The 22,185-nt window shown below is 49.1% G+C and overlaps 1 protein-coding gene across 2 annotated transcripts in view; it reads right to left on the minus strand.

The window, feature by feature from the left end:
- The window catches only part of BRWD3 (bromodomain and WD repeat domain containing 3), a 1,632,068-nt gene that overhangs the window by 347,056 nt on the left and 1,262,827 nt on the right, over positions 1 to 22,185 (minus strand). For both annotated transcript variants that reach the window (XM_069612911.1, XM_069612910.1), the window contains exon 35: positions 4,859 to 4,999. In XM_069612911.1, coding sequence (XP_069469012.1) covers positions 4,859 to 4,999 — 141 coding nt within the window. The remainder of the gene's footprint in view (positions 1 to 4,858; positions 5,000 to 22,185) is intronic.

Consider the following 22,185-nt stretch of genomic DNA (forward strand, 5'->3'; position numbering starts at 1 on the left):
ATGGTCTTCAATTCCAGCCAATTGATGTGGGACTCATACTCCTGCCGAGTCTAGACACCATGGATGCTGTGGCTGTCCAGAGTGGCTCCCCAGCCCTCTATGGAGGAGTCCGTAGTAACAGTGACCTAAGGGGCCGGCTAGCAGACGGGCATGCCCTGCCGCAGGTTGAAGTCAGCAGACCACCACATGAGATTGGGGTGGAGAAAGGGAGAATGTCAACTGGCTCGGCTTGGGAGTCCTTCTCCTGATTCCATGAGGCTGCGAAGTGCAGCTGTAATCTCCTCATCTTGAGCCTTGCGTGGGGTACGGCCAACAGGATTGCCGCCATTATACCCAACAGATGTTCATACCACCAGGCCGAGGTCACTGCCCTGGAGAGGAAGTGAGAGATGGCTTCTGGATGGCTGCTAACTTGTCCTCCGAGGGAATGACTCTCTCGGAGCGTGCGTCCCAGATGAGGCCCAAGAAGGCCAGGGTCTGTGTGGGCTGCAGCTGAGACTTCTTGAGATTGATAGTGAACCCCAGGTTGTGGAGTGTATTCATCAGTGTGAAGGAGGTACGGTGAACCGCTTCCAGAGATGTAGCCCGGATGAGCCAGTCGCCCAGGTATGGGTAGACATGGTGGCCCTGGGCCCGGAGGAGGGCTGCCATTGCATTCATAAACCTGGTAAACACCCTGGGGGCTGAGTTGAGGCCAAAGGGTAGTACCTTGTATTGGAAATAGCAGCCCATGAACCTGAAACACAGCAAGGAACGATGCAGCTGTCAAAACGGGACGTGTAGGTATGCGTCCTTCAGATCCAGGGAGCACATCCAGTCTCTCCTGTCCAGTGTTTCCGCAATAAGTGCTGGCGTAACCATCTTGAATGTTTGCAGAGGAAGGGAGAGGTTGGGGTGGAAAGGTCAAACACAACTCAGGCCAGCCTGGTTATTCTTCTGTATGGAGAAAACCCTGGAATAAAAGCCCAAGCCTCGCTGGGAGATTGGGACTTCTTCCACCGCCTGGCTCTCGACGAGTGACCGGATCTCCGCCAACAGAGTTGCTGTCCCAATCTGTGGTAGAGGAGGGGAGGAGGGAGGAGAGAAAGGTATCGGTAGGCGATACCCCGTGGAGACTTCGGAGAGGATCCAGGGGTCCGAAAAATTCTGGCCCAAAATTGCATGTGAAAGGCAATCCTGCCGCCCACCTGAGACACGTGGACCTGAAGGGGCGTGTCATGCCTTCTTTCCCTCTGAGGCAGTTGTGGAGGAGGGGATTGGAAAATGCCCTTGCCCGCCCACCTTTGTTGTTTCCTCCGGTGCGGACTCAGAGAACGGTAAGGTTTCCTGAACCTTCATTCTTGAAAGCCTCGGAACCCGCCAAAGGCCCAACCCTTGTCGGAGCGTTGCTGTGACTGGGTGTAGGCCTTGGGCGTGGCCTTCGTAAGAATAGATAAAGACTTCGCTTTTTGAGAGCTGTTGCTCTTTTTATTTAATTCTTCACCCATGGAGGAGTGAAAGAGGTAACTACCCTCGAATGGAAGATCCAATATGCGTTCCTGGACGTCGGGGTTAAACTTAGTAGCCCGGAGCCAGGCAGTCCTCATGTCCGTGGCGATGCAGATAGCCCGGCCAGAGGTATCGATGTGGGCCATGGTGGACTCCATGATGTTCTACGCTACCAGCCTGGCTTATCCTAGGCCCGAATTGAAGCATGCTTGGCTCTGCGCCGGAAGTTCTGGGAGGAAGTCCGCAATTTCCCGCCAGAGACTTTGGTTAACGGCTGCCTGCATGGCATCCGCGTTGGCTTGACGCAGGTGCAAGCAGGCGGAGTACAGATTTTTCCCGTATGCCTCCAAGATCTTCTCTTCCGTGCCTAGCAGCATCGAGGACAAGGTGGCCGAGGACGACTGAGGCTTAGAGTAGGGTGACGCTGCAGCGATCACGGAAGAGTGCGGTTGAGGATGCGCCGAAAGCAAGAGTGTATGCCCCTCCATCTGCCTATATGGCGTTGTGGCGCTGATTGAGACTGGGCCAAAGGCGGCTTGAGCCACCCCTTTTTGGCCAGGGCAACTATGTCTTTCTGCATCAGTATCCCCGTTCTGGTAGGGGGTCTTAGGGTGAGGACTTCTGCCAAGACCCCCTCCTTGGGCTGCTCTACCTCGGGCTGAGGAATGCCCAAATATTCTGCCAAACCTGTAATGCGTTTGCGGAAGGCCCTGGCTGACGATGGCGTGTCGGGGTCCTCCTCCTGGTCAGTGTCCACCAGAGTGCTCAGAGGGTCCGGAACTGGTGGAGGGGTGCTGGGCATAGTGGGCTGCTGTGTGGATACTGGAGCCGGTGGCTGCTGAGGCGGCTGTTGTAGAGCTGCCTGTAATGTGGGAGGCAGGGAAGCCGGAATCGGAGGAGCCGGCGAGGGCAGCAGAGCCATAGGCGGAATGACTATGGGTGCTGGTGGCCGACCTGGCGGAGCATGTCCCTGATGGCACCCCGGAGGATGGCCACCATCTGGGGCATTCGCATCAGCCCTAGGAACCTTTTGAAGAACCTGTCTTCGGAGGCTGTAGAGGTGGCAGGTGATATTGACAGAGTGGCTAAGGGCAACTGGGGCCGGGGAACACTCGGCCTGGGGTGCAGCGGAAACCTGTCCAGCGCTGCTGATGGATAAACTGTAGGCCATGCACCTGGTTGACACCAGTCCTACCTTATGACTCTTTCCTCCACCCGCTCCACGAAAGGGGGTATCAGACGAGCAGCCATCTTGTCTGGTGCTGCAGCCATTTTGTTGAGCTGCGTGCCACGTGCCAAGGTCCTGGTGCCTGGCTCGCTGGAACCAGCCCCGTCCAAGACGCTTGGTGTTGGAACAAAAGGAAGGCATATCCCGCACCTCAGGCCGTGCTGGAAGGCGTATTGCCCTCGGCAGAGCTGCCGGTAGTGCTGCGTGAAGGCGCCCCCTTGGGCATGAGGCCGGCACTAGGGCGCTACCCCTCGAGATTAACCCTGGTAAAAGAACCCTGCGGTCCCTCAGCACTGATCCCGGAAGGATGCAGAGACTCTTCGGCCATGAGGCCGGTAGCTGGACTAGCCTCGGTACGTGTGCTGGTGCTAGAACCCAAAAGGTTCCTCCCAGTCGGGCGCTTTCTTGGGAAGGAGTCACCTTTACGGGTCGCAATGGTGAATAGAGGCCTTTCCTTTGGCCTCGAGCGATGTTTGACGAAGTCCTTTAGGTCCTACGGAGGTGACTTCTGGAAGAGCTCCCTCCCCTAGCTATCCTGTTCTTCAGTGCCCTTGGAGTCAGTGCGTTGCATGTGCAACATCCTTCCCAACCGTGGTCAGAGTCAAGGCAGCGGAGGAAAAAGGGCATGGGAGTCAGATGTAAGGAAGACCCCCTCGACGGCTGGACCCCTGCCGAAGCCCACTGAAGTCGACTTGCGCCAGGGAGGAGCGTGGTGTCGGAGGACCAAGTACCTAATTGAAAAGAAAAAGACAAAGAAAGAAGAATATCTGGGGAAGAGCGCCTGGTATTACATGGTCGAAGCCAAACCAAGGAGCGCTGGTGAATTTGGCCTGTTCCTGTCGACGTGTAAAAGGGGACTGGGGAGTGGCGCTGGTGGCCAGAGTCAGGCGAACTCATGCTCCCATGGCCGTGCGCCTCTAAATTAAAGGGGAAGACAATTTTTCTGGTGAAAACGTTTCCGTTTCCCGTCCCTTGCAAGGGACGCCCATACAGTATGGAGGAAAGGGGACCGGACATAAGAGTATGCAAAGGGTTTTGAACTTAATCCTTGCCGCCAACGGACCAGTGCAGAGATTGCAGTCCTGGAGATACACAATCCCTAGGCTTGAGGCCAAAGACGAGTCACGCAGTCCTGTTTTGGATGAGTTGCAGAGGGCGGAGAGTAGAGGCAGGTAGATTTAGAAAGAGTCTGTTGCAGTAGTCGAGCCTAGAGAGAACCAGAGCTCTGGAGACCGTGAGCTTCTGGGGAAGGAGAGGAAAGGAAGAATACCTCTGAGGAGGTTCAGCTGGTAGTGTGACTTCTTAGAGACGTCAGAGATATGAGGAGAGAAGGAGAGAGGGGAGTCGAAGATGACCCCAAGGTTTTTAGCCTCACTTTGACCGATTCAGCATGGCGTGAAAAGAGCAGAAAATGAACTCCCACAAGAAGCGTTGTTTCTAAACGAGGAGAGTATACAGAAAAAAGGAAATAAGTAACCTCAATATATACTGGGCCGATGTGATGTCCGGTGAGAGGCGAATAATGGCATTGGGCACAGCTGACGTGGAACCACGCTGTGCGCTCTGGAGGGAAGAGCAGCTCTGCTGGAAGATAGATATCAACGATGTAGAAACCATGGAAGGAAGAAATCAATTAGAATGACATGTTACTTAACTTTGGTAACGCTCTTTTTGGTGGATAAGGTATTCGTCCCACAGATTCCTCATTGACCCACCCACAGTCCCCCAAATTAAAATTCTCCTTACTCTTCCAGTGACAGCACAACTGTTTTACTGACTTGGGGAGGGAGTTGAGTGAAACCGAGATCACGGGGCCCATGTACAGTGGGCATTACTACTGGCACTAGTGGCCCCAATGGGCACTGTGACAGTCAGTGAAGGGCCGTGCTTCACCCTCTGTTGGATAAGAAAAAATGTCCATCCAAATCTGGGCATGGGAATATTTCAGGATATGAGGAGTGTGTGGGTGTACAGTCTTCATAAGAAACATTTTAATGAAAAACCATGAGAATATGGATCTCATGGATCGATTTTGCCATGATATTTTCAAAGCAAAGCCCAAAATTATAATTATAACAGTACAAATGTGATTAGTAATGAAGAAAAAAATTGAAATGTAATCCAAAACAGAAATGCACATACAGGAAAGGCAGCACCATTGATTGGTTGCCTAAATGGCTCTGAATCCTCACGCTCGTATATCAGATTTAGCAGCTCTTTACACTGTTCTTTCCACGCATCAGGATTTGCTCTTAATGGCTTATTTGTTCCCCGCTGCTTTACCTGAAAATGTAAAGAGAAACAGGCGAGTTATCACAATTTTAAACAATACATTTGAAAAAAAAACATTTTAGAAAATTGTTGAAAGTGTGATTTCTTTCAAGGAGTAAAGCTTTGCTCAGAGAAAACGACCTTCCCAAGGGTATTCTAAAAATGATTTCAAATTATAAAACACATTTTGGCAATAAAAGCACATTCAGTACTGGCCTCACAAGACTGTATATGCCTGGGCCACAGGTTAGGAAACAAAGTTATGGGAGTAAACTAACATTGCAGGGCACCTATAAGATCATTGATTTTATCACCAAATGTGTTCGCCAGCACTGTCAACTTTTCTTTCTCATTCATCATATGTTCTGCATAATCTGAAACCTAAGCACTAAAATAATTCATTTCTCCATTGTTTTTAAGCACCAATATGCCCAACTGTTGAGATATCTAAGCCTACTTCCTCAATTACCCTTTACATTTTTTAGGAAATTATTATGATTTTCTATAGAATACAATTCCAGTTGGAGACCATTCCATAAAATTGGAGCTTCCACCAAGAAGAATGTATCCCTGATTCAGCATATGCAACATCTTGGTGTTTTCATGCTTAAGCATGACGAAGAACACAGGATAAATGATGGGCTGAACCACAGGCATTCTTCCAAAAAGGAGGAAGAACCTAAGAGGCAGAAGGATGAGTATGAAATGGAAATAGCTTAAAAGAGCAAATTACTCACTTCGGTAATGTTCTTTCTAATAGATGGAATAAGCTACTTACCTTTAACTCCTGTTTCCAGCATTGGTATCGTTCATAGGTTCACATGCTATATGAATACTCTCTGGTTAGTTAGTGTAACATAAGCTCAGTTCAAGGTTCTAGAGACGGTTTCTTTGCCTAGTAAGTCATTTAAGTCCAAACACGCAACCCTAGCTAAAGGCAGTTCGGAGAGGGCTTGAAGTCTTGACAAGCAGCGAATTACGAAGTGTTCCTGTGGATTTCTTCCCGTTTCTAGAGTTATTGAAGCAGCAAGTTAACAACTAACAAGGGAGACCTTAAATCTGACTTGACAAGGGGCCACAAGCAGCGGCATGGGTCTGAGATAAGAGGGGGTCGCCCTGGACACCTCTATGTGCACTCTAACGCTCTGGAGCAACTTCTTGGAACCAGGTAAGTAATACGTTTTTCCCCAGAGTACCTTAGGTTAGAAGAAAATGTTTGTGCTGGATGCTCCGCGATGCTGCCGCTCTGGACCCGACCTATGGATTCCTTGGTCTGATGACTCAAGGCAGGACAATGGACGCAATCTCTCAGCAGCAGTCTCGAGGGAGGACCTGTAGCACGACTTTCAGCAACTTCTTGGATCACTCTGCGGTTTTGGCACCTTTTCTTTAGCACCAACAAAGGACACGGATCGCCCGGTCAATGTTCTTCTCTTCCTGCAGTCCCACACTGGGGTTCAGCAGCTCTGGAAACTACTAGGACCTCAGGAGATGGCTCATTTCAAAGTTCATTTTGGGACTGGTTTTCCCACCAGCCAAAGGGAAGGAGTCAACCTCTTCGGAGCTCCTCTGTCACACAGAAAACAGGGTCTGGACAGCAGTAGTCACTTTACAGTGTTGCAAAGAGTCTGCAGGCCTCTCTGCCGTCTTCTTCGCTCACTTCAGTTTCCAGTGGTCTATTTTCTTTTCACTCCAGAAGCCTCACCTTTTATAAAGTTCCAGCACCCACTCCTCTGCAATCTTTCTCAGAATTTTTACAGAAAGGGGTGTATGTCTGTCCATTCAGAACAGCCAGACCTCCTGTGGGAGCTGGACCTATTCAAGTACTCTGGCAGACAAAGGACAGGGGGCTGGAAGACTCCTCGCCCACTTCCTGCCTGCCCAGACACTCTGGAGCCTAGGTGGGGATACCCAAGGGTTCCCGCCAAAGGCAAAACACGCACACACCTCCCCATCCCAGAGTGGTAGAAAAAGCTAACAAAGAACAACCATGCTATTAATGGCAAAAAAGAAGGGAGGCCCCAAGTTGGTACTTGGTGCCCCTATTGTGCACTACCGAGTGTTTGGACATAGCCTGCGGTATACAAAATACACAATAGTTGGAAGAACACGTCCACTGCCACCAGCCATATCTAGGTGATTGTCTATGTGACTTAAAAGTGACAGGAGTAGAGACAAGGGGGATACTAAGTATACCTTTTGCACTCCACTGGAGGTGTGGTGTGCAAATCTCTCAGGCTATTGAATTTTGGCAGCAATACTATACTTAAGAACTGTAGTTACTTCAGGATATAGAAAAGGAATCTCAAAGGAGGACCCTAAGAGTCCTCAGCAACACTGCCCATAAGGAGCTGTGTGCTGCAGTTGTAAAAACACATATGCCTTTAAGAGCTATGGTGCAGACACACCCCATATTACAGTTAGAAGACAAAGAACAGAGTTCCAAAAGACAAAGCCCAAGAATGAATGAGTGGAAAAAGGCTTCACTCATTCAGGATTGAAAGAAAAAGGTCCAGAAGTCCAGCAAAAAGTGCTGGGAGTCTCACTAGGAGAGGGGATGAAACATAATAATGATAAATCTCCCCAACACAGAGTCACACACTGTATGAATAGATTGCCAAGCAGTACCCATATAAGCATACAACACAAAATGGGAGAATGCTCACCTGCAGGAAAGCTAACCTCTCAAGCAAATAGATCATGCCCGCCTGACCCTTTACTCCTCCAGGGAGTCTGTCTATGCAGTAGAACCATGCAAAGGTATGTACCGATATCCACGTCGCTACTCTGCAAATTTTTGACATCGGGACCCCTGAGAGGATGGCTGTGGTGGAAGAGACAGTCCTGGAGGAGCGCGCCCTTGACATACCTGGAAGCGGTCTGTTGGCAATGTGATGGCAGTATGATATGCAGGCAGACAACCATCTGGAAATGGAGGCACGTGGCCAAAAGCTAAAAATAGCCAGAATGACTACGGGCCACATAATATTTCAAAAGAATGCAAAGAATGTTCCGCTGGTGTAGGCTGAGAGTCAAAGAAAACAGGCAGGACAAATGGCTTGTTAAGATGAAATGATGACAGAGTGAAGGGCCTTTGGAATCAGTGGAAACAGCAGGAACGCATAAAGGAGTTTGTTCGTACATGGAAACAAGAAAGCATCTGCCAGGCTTCTGTGTTGTGGGAATCTGCCAGTGAATGCCTTGGACTTTGCAATCTCCTTGGTGGCAAAAAGGTTGATGTCTGGGACACCCTACTTTTTGAAGATGCAGAGCACCTAACTGTGTTGGAGTTGCCATTCTTGTCAAGAGCATAATTACCCTGCTGAGGGAATCAGCTATTGAGTTGTGAATGCCTGGCAGATGAAATTGAACAGGAACATCACATGAGGTAAAGCCCACCTCCGTAGTGCGCGAGCTTCCAACGACAGGAGCAATACGCCCTCTAATTATTTTTCTCTCAGAGCGGAAATGATTGGCTTTTGTGTGTGCATTATTTTCCATGTGCACAACTAACAAGGTAAGTCACTTATTGAGCATGTGCTTTTAGTGAGCAATCCTTTCTGAAGAGTTTGGATGGGAAGTTCCCAAACCATTGCAATTCCTTTAAAATCAGTGGGAAAGTTGCCTCTTAAAACACTTTTTCCCAAGATATAGCCTAAAAAAAGAAATATTTTATATACGATTATAAAGAGAGCTTATCAACCAGACTTCAAGATCTAGTATGCTGAGAAAAATAAGTGTATGCGCAAAAAGAACATTGTATATGCAGTACAAACAATAGGTTTAGCTATGGCTATTAATTTACCAACCCTGCTCAAAGATTATGCAGAAATTATTTTACGCCTTTGGAAAAAACACTCATGTGTATTGTGTATAACCAAATACAAATATCGCTCATCATAACTGATTTGGCTAGTAAAATAATTAGACATGATACTTGTCAAAAATAGGTTATGTACCACTTTAACGTAGTTCAGGGGCCACGAGAACATACCTCTCAAAACGTATGTCCGGTTGATAATTGGATCACAATAACTGCACCACAGAGAATAACAATCAGAATTCCTGTCCCTCTGCTTACCATAAACATTACATTGTCCTGGAAACAGAACAGCAACAACACTTACTCAAAACCAGCATTTCAGCTAAGAGGCATACATACCACTTGCCTTACTCTACAAAAACAGGAAAATGCGCCTAACATAAAATAAGGAGTAAGAATAAGCCCAACAAAAAATGGGAAACATCTGACACAAGGAAGACTACCCAAACCCACAAAGTGCCACTGATATTTACGAATCAGTGATCAGAAGAGCAAGGGCATAGGAAGGAACTCTACAATTACTGCCAGATTTCAAGAACAGCTTTAAGGTGAAAGAGCACCTTTTAATCAGCATAATGTATCCGTATTTACAAAGTTGAAATACTTTTTTCCTCCATGAAAAATCATTGGGATCCCATGTAGGGAGTACAATCTAATCAGAACCCTGCTTATAATCCTTACATGGAAAGCGAAATGACAGGACACATATTACAGGCTATAGTTTTGCCCACTCTTAATCACCACAGCCTAGCCGAAATTCAACCAGGGTGTCACTGAGGTTTCGTTAGGATCACCTTGGAAACAAATCACATAGATTTGCCTTTAAAGTTAAAAGCAGCTATGCTCAGAGGTACAACAGATGAACTGCCTTGTCCTGTAACGAGGGGCCCCTCTTCTGCAATTCACTGCTACCAGTCAAACAAGATGCCTTGGGATGCTGCATAGCATAGGGCACTTGCAAACAAGTACAAATCTGAAAATTAAATGCACTTAGGAAAACTGAGGAAAGGGGTCACGAGTTTTTCCTTCTTTCTCAGAAAAGCGTGAGCGCATGGGCCATTTGATAAAGTAACTGTAAAGTTTCTCTTTTTGATCAAACGGAGTTGAGGAACCAAGTACTCCGTAGTTACTATTTCATGCGACTAGTAATAAGGAAATCCATACATCACCAGAAAATACAAAAAATATATTAAAAGGGCGCTGAGGTCGCCACAAAGGAATACCCACCAAAAAGAGGTTCCTCACACTTTGCAAGTCTTGTTAGTAGAGTTGCCTTTCCTTTAATGGGAGCAAACACATTTCATTCACTGTACTGTACTGTCGAAGCATCTGACTTGGTTTTTGAAAGTTGCTGATTTCTTTTTTTTTTTAATTTATTTTTATTTTCAATAAAACCAAACAAAATAACACACATTACAACTGTTTAGGACGTACATAATCAGCAACAAACCATCACATTATACGGTATAATTCTCCGTCCTTCCCCCTCCCACCCCACAAACTAGAGCCGGCACACTCACGTCATCTATGGGAGCATTATCAGGTATCGCAGTGCTTGTGCACTCATCAGAGTCCTCTGATTCGTTATTGTCTTGGTGAGGGTTTGCCATAGAGGTCACCAATTTCCGCCAGGCCAACAAGGGGCCTACTTCCTCCTCTCCCCCCCCTAGTAACCGCTTCAAAACAAACTACGGATTCCACCTCCGCCCATCTGAGGAGGTCCGTCCCGCATAGCTCCACCTTGGTTTTGTGGGACGCCTTCCAAACCATTGCGATCCTGCACTTGGCCAGGATGTAGGCTAAGTCCTTCATTTTGCTTATGTGCTTTAAAATCCCGTGGCCTGGGAAAAATCCCGAGCATGCATGGCCAAGCTGATCCCACGTCCAGCTCCACTCCCCCACCACCCAATTAAGTTTTAATCTAATCCCAAAATCTGTGCACCTCCGGGCAAGTCCAGAACATGTGTAGCAGCCCTGCTTCCACCTCCCCACACCTGGGACATTTCTGCGTATCCGAGCCTCCAAACCTTGCAATTTTCCCGGGAGTCAAATAAGCCCTGTGAGTGACATACAATTGGAGTTGTTGGAGTCTCGCATTCCGGGATACCTTTTTATGGTATCTTTGGGCTCTCTCCCATTGCCCATCTGTCATGGGGACTTCTACTTCCCTCTCCCAGTCCTGCATCAATTGAAGCAGCTCCTTCCCTACCTTTGCTCTTAGAAGCCCGTATATTCTAGATATCTCGTGCCCGTCCTCCGAAACATCATACATCGTTTCCAGGGAGGCATCAGGGTCATCCGCTAGCACTGTCTCCGGCCATCTCTCCCTTACCCGTTTCATGAGCCTAGCGTAGGTTATATACTGGCCTCTATGCAGCCCTGTCTCTTCTTGCAACCTCTGAAATTCCAATGCCTCCCCTTCCTGCCATATGTCCCCAAGGGTGGCGAGGCCCACCGTTTCCCAATATCTACGGACCGCCCTCGAACAGTTGTGAGTCGTTCCCGCATAGTGCCACCAGCGGGGCCTGCTGAGAGAACGGCTCTATGTCACCCATCATTCTCCACATTCTGTGCCAAACCTCCCAGCTCAGCCTCAACAGCCGCCCTCTTCCAACCAGTTCGTTCTTTTGTAACCACACCACTTCATTCAAAAAGTATGGGGCCGAGTGTTCCCGCAGAAGCCTGGCTTCCGCCGAGTCTTCAGTCGATAGCCACATGGCCACATATAGCAGCTGCCCCGCCAGATAATAAAGCTCAAAATTTGGCAGGCCTATGCGCCCCTTGTCACATGGGTTGTGGAGTTTCCATAGGGCCACTTTGTTCCTGGAGTTACCCCATATGAAGCCCCTGCACACGCTATGAAGTCTCACAAATAGGCTCCTGGGAATCAAAAACGGGACATTCACAAAGAAGTGCAGGAGTCTGGGCAGGACCACCATCTTAAGCAAGGCCACTCTCCCCATCATGGTCAGGGGCAATCTGGACAAAAACACCATGCTGTTCTTGACCCCCTCTATTGTTTTCTTTGTATTATGTTGGTGCTCCGCCTTGATCCTGTGGTAAATATTTACTCCCAAATACCTAAATGTCTCAGTCTGCCATGGTATCGGCAGGCTAGGCAGCCTCTGTAACGGGACATTCTTGTATCTACCCAAGGGGAACAGACTAGACTTCCTAGGGTTCACCGATATGCCCGAGAGGGTGGCATATCAGTCCATCACTTCTAGCACATACTGCAAGTTCTCCTCCGGATTGCGCAGATAAAGGAGCTTGTCATCTGCGTACAGCGATACCAGGTGTCTACCACTTACTGTACTAATCCCCACCTCCCCGTATTGTTGCCGCAGACATATTGCCAGTGGCTCTAATGCCAGAAGGTATAGCATGGGGGACCAGGGGCATCCCTGTCTGGTCCCCCTGCTGAGTTGCCAGGTATCTGAGATTATGGATCCTGGTTTAACTCTCACCACCGGGGTGCTGTATAACAACTGGACCCACCTGATATACCCAGGTCCCATTCCGTATCCCCTCAGGGCTGCTTTCAACCAAGGCCATCGCACCGAGTCAAAGGCTTTCACCGCGTCTAGCGACACGGTGGCCAGCTCACCCGTATCTTCCTCAGTGTGGTCAATGATGTGGTGTAGCCTCTTATGGTTATCTGTGATGTTCCTGCCGGGGACATATCCCGTCTGGTCTGGGTGTATCAGCTTACCGATCACCCTCTTCAGCCTATTGGCCAGCACTGCCGTAAGTATTTTGCTGTCCTGATTCAGCATGGACAAGGGTCTGTAAGACCCACACTCCGCGGCCGGCTTTCCTGGTTTTAGGAGTGGGATGATCATCGCCTCGCGAAGGAACAATGGCAGTTCCCCCTGCTCATAGGCCTCGTTGAACATAGCAAGCAGTGGCTGAAGCAGCTCCTGTTTGGCAACCCGTCCGTCCCGGGTGCCTTACACGTGGGCAAATGTTGGATCACCACCTCCAGCTCTTCCGAGGTGCCAGGGGCGTCCACTTCCGCGCGTTCTAGGTCGTCCAGGGTGGGCAGCTCTATGTCCTCTAACGTGTCCAGTATGTATTGGCTCCTATCCTCACCTGCGTTCTCATATAAGTGTCTGTAAAACTTGAGGAACTCCTCGTTCACCCCCTCCTGGGTATTACAGATGCGACCTTCCTCATCCCTTATCTCACTGATCACTGTGCAGGGGGTCTCACTCTTATACAGCCAGGCCAGCAATCTGCCAGGCTTATCGCCCCCTGCGTGTAGCCTCGCCGTATATTTCTTGTAATTTAGTCTACATAACCTATCCCAGAGTCCGCTGCAGGTTAACTGTTGGTCTTTTATCTTATCGCTATTCTTCCGGGCGGTATCCTCATGTCTCGTGAGGCCCTCCAGCTCCCTTTCCGTTTCTTGAAGTTCCCTTTCAATGCCCCCCTGGAGCCCTTTAGATTTCGAAATGGCTACTCCATGCACCACCACCTTGAACGCCTCCCATACTGTTCCAACCGAGCGCACACTGCCCATGTTTATATCAAAATATTCCTCGATGGCCTACCTCAAGTCCTCCCGGAACCCCTCATCTTGTAATGCCTCAGTCCTAAGTCTCCATGTCGGGATCCGCGCTCTGGGGGGTTGGTGTCGCCACTCTACCACCAAAGGCGAGTGGTCAGATAGTACCCGAGCCTTGTATTCCGCTCCCACCATTTCTCCCGCTATCTCAGCCGCTACGAACACATAATCTAGCCTCGTGTGCAGGTCATGTGGTGCTGCATAGTGCAAGTATTGCCTATCCATTGGATGCAACCTTCTCCACACGTCTTCTAGGTCTAGATCTTTTAACAATGTCCCCAGTGCTTTGGCCGCCGGCGCCGGCTTCCCCGCTTTGTCGACTGACCTATCCATTTTGGGATTCAGGGTGCAATTAAAGTCCCCTCCCCACACCACCGCATCCCCAACCAGGGGGCTAATTTTGCTGTAAAGGGACCTAAAATAAGCTGCTGTATCATGGTTGGGGGCGTACAGATTTATGATATGCACTTCCCTGTTCTCCAGGAGTCCTGTCACCGCCACCAGTCTGCCCTCTGGGTCTACTGTTGAGCTAAGCACCTGGAGCGGCACGTGCGGCGCCACCCAAGTGATAACCCCTCTAGCGTACGCAGAATACGTAGCCCCAGCAACATGTCCCCTCCATTTTCACCTGACAACCTCCAACTTCTCCCTTGTGGGGTGAGTCTCCTGCAACAGGGCCACATCAATGTGCATCCTTTTTAGATACAGCATCACTTTGTTACGTTTCAGATAGCTGTTAAGGCTCTATACATTCCAGGTCACAATTCTGAGGTTACCCGATGCCATCTACTCGGTTTGTTCCCAACCCACCATTCCCTTCAATGCTTTCCTTGATGGTTTGTTTTCCGGCTCTCCCCTCTTCCCCCTCAACAGTTTCCCCCCTCCCTGTTCCCCAACTCCCATCCACTGCACACAACCCAGCCCCTCCCCCCACCCTGCCCTACCCCAACAAATGCCCAGCTCCATCCCTGGATCTCAGGCACACCCGCGTCTGGTCCTGTCCCGTCGCCGAGGACTAGGACCCCGCGGGGCGTCACCGATCTAACAGTGACCTAACTAAGTATATTATTATTGGGTACAAGGGATGCCTCCCAGGAGCTCCCAGTCGTCTATTTTAGGACTGGTGCGTCCAGCGGGTCCAGCCAGTTGATACTACAACACACTCCCCACCAGCTTAATACAACTCTATAATCAAGTCCCAATGTCTTGGCCATGTCACCCTAGGTGCCACAGCCGTCTGCTACTTATCTCCTGCAGCTCCCATCTGGACATCCGGTTCTTGAGGTCGGCCCTGCATGTCCAGCCAGTCCATTGCCTCGGTCGGCGTCTCGAAAAAAAGGGATCTGTTCTTATAAAACACTTTCAGCTTGGCTGGGTAGAGCAACATGTAGCGATGGCCTGCTTCCTTCAGCCTCCTTTTCACCGATCCAAAGTTCATCCTACTACGCTGTACAAGCAGCGTATAGTCCGGATAGGCCGTGATTTTTGCGGAACCCTTTTCGATCGTTCCTCCCCTCCGGAAAAATTTGAGGATCTTCTCCCGATCCCGATAGTTCAGGATCTTTGCGATCAGTGGCCGCGGGGGGGCTCCAGGGGGCGGTCTCCTTGTCAAGGCCCTGTGCACCCTTTCAACCGCGAACCCCTGGGCCAGCACCCCGCCTGTTATCTCCTGTAAAAGCATGGATTCCACGTATTCTGTGGGGTTTGACCCTTCCATACCTTCCGGCAGGCCCACTATACGGATGTTATTGCGTCTGGTGCGCCCTTCTGTTTGCTCAGCTCTGTCCTCCAGATTGCCCACCCGTTGCACGAGGGCATGGAGCTCCTTTCCATGTGCGGTGCACACCTCCGTGTTCGGGGCCATCTCCTTCTCCAAGGCCCCAGGTGCAGTCCGCAATCATTCACACGTCCTGTCTCAGCAGGTTCACCTCCTCCTGGACCGCTCCGATCTTGAGGTCCAGGCCCTCCTGCAGCTCTTTCATTGCCTGTCCCAACTTAGTCTCCCAGGCCACCTTTAAGTCTGCGATCGCTGCCAGCACCTCCTGGATCGTGCCCAGTGTTTCCACCGTTGCCGTGGGGGTCTCCTTGCTCTTGCCCCCCTCCGCTTCTGGGGGCGACCTGGCGTAGGTCTCCATCGTGGACTGTCAGATCCTGGGTCTAACCACTTTAGAGGACATCCTGCTATGTTAAGTGGGCGAGGGCCTGCCGTGCCTCCCTCCGCACAAAGTTCTGCGTGGTCATGGACCACTCTCAGCAGGCCAAGCATGTACTTGTATGTACTTGTCTCTTCTCTTGCGCCCAGAGTGGGCCGTCTCCTTCCATGTGCTCGTACCCTCTTGGTGTCGTGGCCCCGGTCTCTGTCGTGTTCCTTCTGTGGCCAGTGCTCAAGTGCGCTCACCTATTCGCCGCACTCCCTTTGTTCCCCCTCTTCCGCGATCACAAGGCCATCCGGCCCACAATGCTCAGGCCCAGAGGGGCCGCTTTAAGTGCCGGGGTTCAGCAATTGTCTCGCGTCGGCCTCAACCACTGGCCTGCGCCGATGTTTCGCTGTGGAAAACTGCAGCCACCACCGCCCGCTTGTTCGCGTCGGCCCCAGGATCCGCGGCCACCTAATTGGTACGCTGCCACAATGAATCCTCCTGGGTTCCGCCGGCGTCGGTTACCAATGTGAAGCAACAGCGCATTTCGGTCAAGTGCCACGGTCTGCTTCTAATCGCTGGTCTTGGAGTTCGATGCAGGGGCTTTACAGGACCTACACCTCGTGACCCCTGTTGTCCTCTGTCTCTGCCGCCATCTTGTTCCACTCGCCAATCCGGGGCCCGCGGCTCGCAGACGAGTATAACTCAGTGTCCTCACCCTCCACTCGCATCAAAGTTTCAGCGAGTGTAGCCATCATCTTCACACGCATGGGCATTATTTTTCAGTGCTGGCGGGTTCCCGTGCACGCACTTCTCCTCCAGGATCACTGTAGGATCAGCAGAGCTCCACGAGAGCACGTCCCTTTGCATGGCCGTCCAAGCCACGCCCCCCTCAAGTTGCTGATTTAGTTTTCACTCCCATAAATCTGCACGCACAAAGGTATTTTGCAGTCTATACAAGACTGTTTGCAACATCTCCCACCCTAATAATGTTGGGTTGGATTATACCAGTGCTCAGTGAAAACATTTTTGTAAAGCAGATAGTTACAATATCACGTATTAATGCATATAGCCAACCTGGAAAGGATACAGATTGTGTGAAAGCATTGTAGCTGTCTGAAAAGCTGATGGCCTAATGATAAGTATGAGCAGTGCCATGTATAGCCCTTACCCATAATTCCTTCCAGGTCATATAAATGATGTTGCAATTTTGCTCTTCACTTATAGGCTAAAGTTAGCAATGCTAACGTAGTAGTGGCGGAGCCTGACCTTTCCCTACTCGAAATCCGTAGAGTGCTAATTAATGTTTGAGTTTTATAATTCCTTCACTTAAAGGGTACTGCTTCAAACCATGACTAACACGAATTCTGGAGCTTGAACATTATTCATATTACAATAAACATAAAACAAGTAAAGTGGGTACAAGAGTGCAACCTTTTTTTGCAGATTTAAGGAAGGAAGATTTAAGGTAGTCCAGTGATAGCTAAATGTGGCCTAAAAATTCACCATAACATATAAAAATCAAAAAAGGAGTCATGGGTTGGGAGGAGAAGTTATTTGATTAATGTTTGCAGGCATTTCTCAGTTAGATCTTCTGCTCATGGATCCAGATTTTCATATTCATTTTTAACCTCTTGAGAGTATACTCTGTTTTTAGGGTCTTAGGTTTTTAAAGTCACTCTTGCATAGTGTGTTAATGTAAACAGACTAGACAAGGATATTTACACTAGTTAGAGTAAGTTAGATGTATAAAGAGAAAGAGCAAGTGTCATGTAACTGCTGTGAATTGTGCTTTATTAATTATTGAGAAGGTGGGAGTTGTCTGTGCGCGCTACAAAAACTCTTCTGAGCGGCACCCAGAGGGAAGCTGGGCAAGCACACATCTGAACAACTTAGAGGACTTGGAGAGGAATAGAGATCGGTTGCCACCCTGCTTTGGAATGTAGAACATGGTGGTGGTGTTGTCAGCAAACACTTGAACAGCTTTCCTTTGGTGTTGGAGCTGGAGGGGTTTCAGCGCCCAGATAAACGGCTCTCAATTCGAGGACATTGATGTGTAGCTGTTTGTCTTTTTTTTTCTTTTTTTATAAAACATTTTTTATTGTTTTTGTTTCATTCAAATTAAAATAGGAAAGAACTGCAATAAACAAAACTGCCATCGCTTGACATAACAGCTCAAGGGAGCAGAGTGAAAATAAAATTGTGAAGCACAGTACAGAGGTTTGGGTTAACATATCGAGCCCCCAATATCGGACAACTATACGCCTCCCCCTGACCGACGCTATCCGCCTCCTCCTGACCCCCACTCCCATTTACCCCACACTTTCAAAAACTTAGCAGGACATTGCCTCGCGTTATACACACTTATCTTCAGGGCCATGCACCTGTCCATCTCAGCGAACCAACAGGTCATCCAGGGGCGATCTGGTGATCCCCCAAAAGGAGGCAACCCTTATCTTGACTATTCTCAAGGCCACCGCCAGAAAGGTCCTTTCATACTTAGTGAGCCCTCCTCCCTCCATATCCCGAGGAGAAGACATTTCAGGTCTCTGGGGACCACAGCATTCATTATAATTTAAAATTTGCTTATACACTTCCCCAACAACACCTGAACCGGAGGACGGTCCCACAAGGTGTGGTAGAACGTACTTCTGGACTCTCCATAACGTAAAAAGCTGTCACTGTCCACCCATCCCCACCCACATAGTTTGGTATGGGATTAGTAGACCCTGTGAAGAATCTTGTACTGTTTAAGGCAAAGCCAATCTCTCTAGGGAACATCAACGCTTGCACCCATTCCTCAGAATCCATGAGGCCTACATCCCTCTCCCACCTGTCCCTCAGGCGGGTCAGTTCCTGGGTCCCATAAGCAAATATTACTTGGTACAGCGTGGATGTGACCTTGGTCTCAATTTGGGGTGGTGGTAGATCTGCCTCTAGTGTGGAACTATGGGACACGTCGCTCAAAACAGGAAACTGCAATCTTAATGCATGCAACAGTTGTATTTATTGAAAACGTTACCCATGCCTCAGGGCGACCATATGCTGCAGAGACTCAAAGGGAGACCATCCCTGTGCACCACATCCCAGGTGCCCAATCCCATGACTCCCCCATCTTAAGAAGCTCCGGAAGGTGCGAATTACCCCATAGGGGTTGGCTTAGTGCCTCAGCCCAGATCTGCTGCACATTGGTGTCATGAGCATGAGCCCCACCCACCCCCTTTTCCTTCCATAAAGTACCTGAGCCGGGATCCTACCTCCCATTCAGCCCTTCTCCCAAGCAATGAGGCAACCCAGAATCCCTGTGCCTGCAGGGTTTTGAGGGCGATACCCACCTGCATGCCCCCCACAGAAGCTCCCTCAAGGACCCCTCGAAATCTCCAAACACCCTCTTGGGGACCGGTAGTGGGGCATTCTGCAATACATTAATAAACTTGGGCAGGGATATCATTTTAAACAGGGCTGCTTTGCCCATCAAACTGGAGTGGGAGGGACTGCCAATATTTTACATCCAACTTAAATTTTACTATTATCGGTTGCAGATTCAGGTCGAGACGCTTCGAGAGGGGTTCGCCAAGTTGAATTCACAAATACCGGAAGTCTGTCAGTGACACCTTTTAGGGGTACTCCAGCTGGATCGCTGCAGCTCCGCCCTGTACAGGAAAGAAGACCGATTTCTGCCAGCTGACCTTAAGGCCACTGACCTCCTGGAAGTCACTCAATATCTTTGTCACTGCACGACAGAACACCTGTGGGTTGCCCATATAAATCAACAGGTTGTCTGCATGCAAAGATATTCTCTCTTCAACTCCCCAAGGCCACCAAAAGCCCTCCCATTCCGTGCTCGCCCGGAGCTGCACTGCCAATAGTTCAACTACCATAATAAAGAGCAACAGGGTAAAAGGACTACCCTGCCTTGTTCCCCGCCCGAGGGAGAACGTCCTGGAGCGAAACCCATTGACTCTCACTTCCGCCACTGGTGATTTATAAAAACAGACGCACCCATCCTAGTTCCCGCCAAATCCCATATTTTCCATCGTTCCCCATAATGCTTCTCAGTGTACCGAATCAAATGCCTTTTCAAAATCTACTGACAACAGAGCTAGTGGTTCTGGGAATGTGGCAACCTGTCCCAAAGCTAATTGTACCCTGCAAAGGTTCATGCGAGTGGACTTGGATGGAATAAACCCACTCTGGTCTGGGTGGATTAATCACCCTACAACCCCCAGTAGGCGATTGGCCAGGGCTCTTGCTAAGATTTTCGCTTCTCCATTGATAAGCAAGATTGGTCTGTATGAAGCACAACATTCTGGTAGCTTACCCGGTTTGGGAAGTACCACGATAGATGCCTTCCTAAAATCCTCAGGAAGTATACCCCCTGTCTGCTTTGCAGGAACAGCCAGTGAAGCGGCCCAACCACTGCCCTTCCAAGCTTCTTCTAGACTTCCACCAGGAAGCCGTTTGGGCCTGGGGACTTCCCAGACTGCAGATGGAAGATGGATCTGCTTCCAACTCCTCGCAGTGCTGAGCTGCCAATTGTGGTAAAGCCACCTGCTCTACCACTCATCTGTTGGTCTTCTTGGGTCCAAAGTCCTCCACTGACTATCTGATTTTTTTCTGCACCAGGAAGTATCTTTAGCACACTCCTTGACCCATTGTGTGAGGGGCGCTTTCTATCGCACCCATGGAGAGGAGTGCATGTACTTCGTATCGTAGCACCCAGAGATGTCTTTCTTGTGTGAAGAGGGAGTTATTTTGGGTGGTTGTGAATTAAATTCTAGGTTGTGACCATAATGAACCAAGAACAGAAACCCTTTTCCGTGCATATATTTTCCCAATTTTGACAGAAGTGGAAGAGGCGCCCGCCCCTCTGCAGTGTGGAAATGGAAGGGTGGTTCCGTAGCATGGTCAGGACTGGTTAGGAGGGCCCTCGCGCGGATATTACCTCTGTAGGATTGATACTTTCCTTTGTAGTTGTCTCAGGGGATGGCGATGGTGAAGCGATAGGAGTGTGAGCAATAGGAAGGCTGAAAGTCCCATTCCGTCCTGAAAAAGGGGATTTCCCAGAACACAAGGACTGAATGTGTTGCTGCAGAATCCTCAAAGATCGTGCAGTGACTGTCGGTCTGAATATCTTCCAAGGTTTCATCTACTTTCTTGTCGAAGAGATCCTCTCCATCGAAAGGCATGTCCACGACCTTGGCTTGAGCATCCGGGTGGATGTTTGTTGCTTTCAACCAACCTTTCCAGCGTAGGACTACACCGTTTCCTATCTACCAAAAATCAGACAATGGAGGACATTACGACCTTGGAGGTAGGGGGTTAACGGGGCCGGTAGAGCTGCTGGCCCTGTTAACCCCAACCGCCTCATTACGAGTCCCGCGAGCGGTCCAGCATGCTAACAACGGGCCCCGTTTGTTAGCATGCTCCCCATTCCCGTAGAGCCCTATTGGGGCTGGAATGGGGATGGGTTCCTGGAATGGAGAAATACCGGGCCCTCCAAGGTCGGAATGGCCCAGTATTTCCCCATTCTAGGAACCCGGACCCGGTACCCGGAATGGGGGTAGCCATGCCGCAAATAGCGGCATGGCTAGCTCCAAGGTCGTAATGTCCCCCAATGTCAGCCATGTCCTCTGCCACAGATTTGGCGTGGTTTTAAGTGGCATTACCTTTAAGCAAAGTTTGAAGGCCTCATACTTCTTATCATCTGGCAAGAATGGGTTCCATCTTGCACCATAATTGCCTATCGTAATGAGAAAGGCTCGCCGCAGAGTTGGCCGCCTTAATTGTAGTGGTGGATCTGGACACAATCTGTTTTCCAAAAGCATCCAGCGGTCTTTCTTCCTAATCCGGTGGTACTGCTGTTAGGAAAGATTTATCTTTTGGCAACTCTCCCTCCCATATTTTATATGGACCCCTAATATTTTTGCTTTGTTTTTTAAACCTGTTCTGACTTTTTGAGGGGGAAGTAAAGTCCCTGCCTTTTACTCATTTGTTTATGGGGAAACTGATCAGTCCTTCAGACTATCAGGCAGTGGTCGAAGTGTACGAAAAGAAGTAGTGGAACTATGTTCCCGGCTGGCCTGCCCAGCTCCTCACAAACCCCATTGCCACGCCCACGCACAATACAAACCCACAAAAAAATGCAAATGCAACTGCTGTTTAAGTAAACGTTTAGTGCAGTGCACTCAAGCCCAAGTTTCAACTGCTTCCTACACATTTATTTTAGAACGAAATGATTCTGGAACTGTTTCTTTTTAATATAAAAGTATAGGAACAGTAAAACAGCTCCTCACCTCTCCTGCCCACTTCGACCACTGCTATCAGTACTGGGAAACTATGTTTCCCATTTTATCTTTTGTCACTTTTTAACATTGCACACAGCATCTTACAATGCAGTGCAATAGGTTTACTTGTGTAGCACCCTAGCTGTGAACTCTTGGATTTTTGGTTTGTTACATGCCTAAAGACAAGCTTGTGGTACCAGATATATGTTTTTACAATTTTGTATTTTTTTTTATTTTTTGTTTTGCTTTAATCACTTAGTCATTTTTACAAAAGGTGAATTTAACAAACTTCACTTCTCTCAAATACAAAATGTCTAAAAGTAGAAAACAGCAGGCGGTGTCAAGATGATGGTAAATCATAGCTCTGTCAACGAGAGACTTAC

Source organism: Ambystoma mexicanum, chromosome 5p, assembly GCF_040938575.1.
Source record: "Ambystoma mexicanum isolate Mex_15411 chromosome 5p, UKY_AmexF1_1, whole genome shotgun sequence".
NCBI lineage: Eukaryota > Metazoa > Chordata > Amphibia > Caudata > Ambystomatidae > Ambystoma > Ambystoma mexicanum.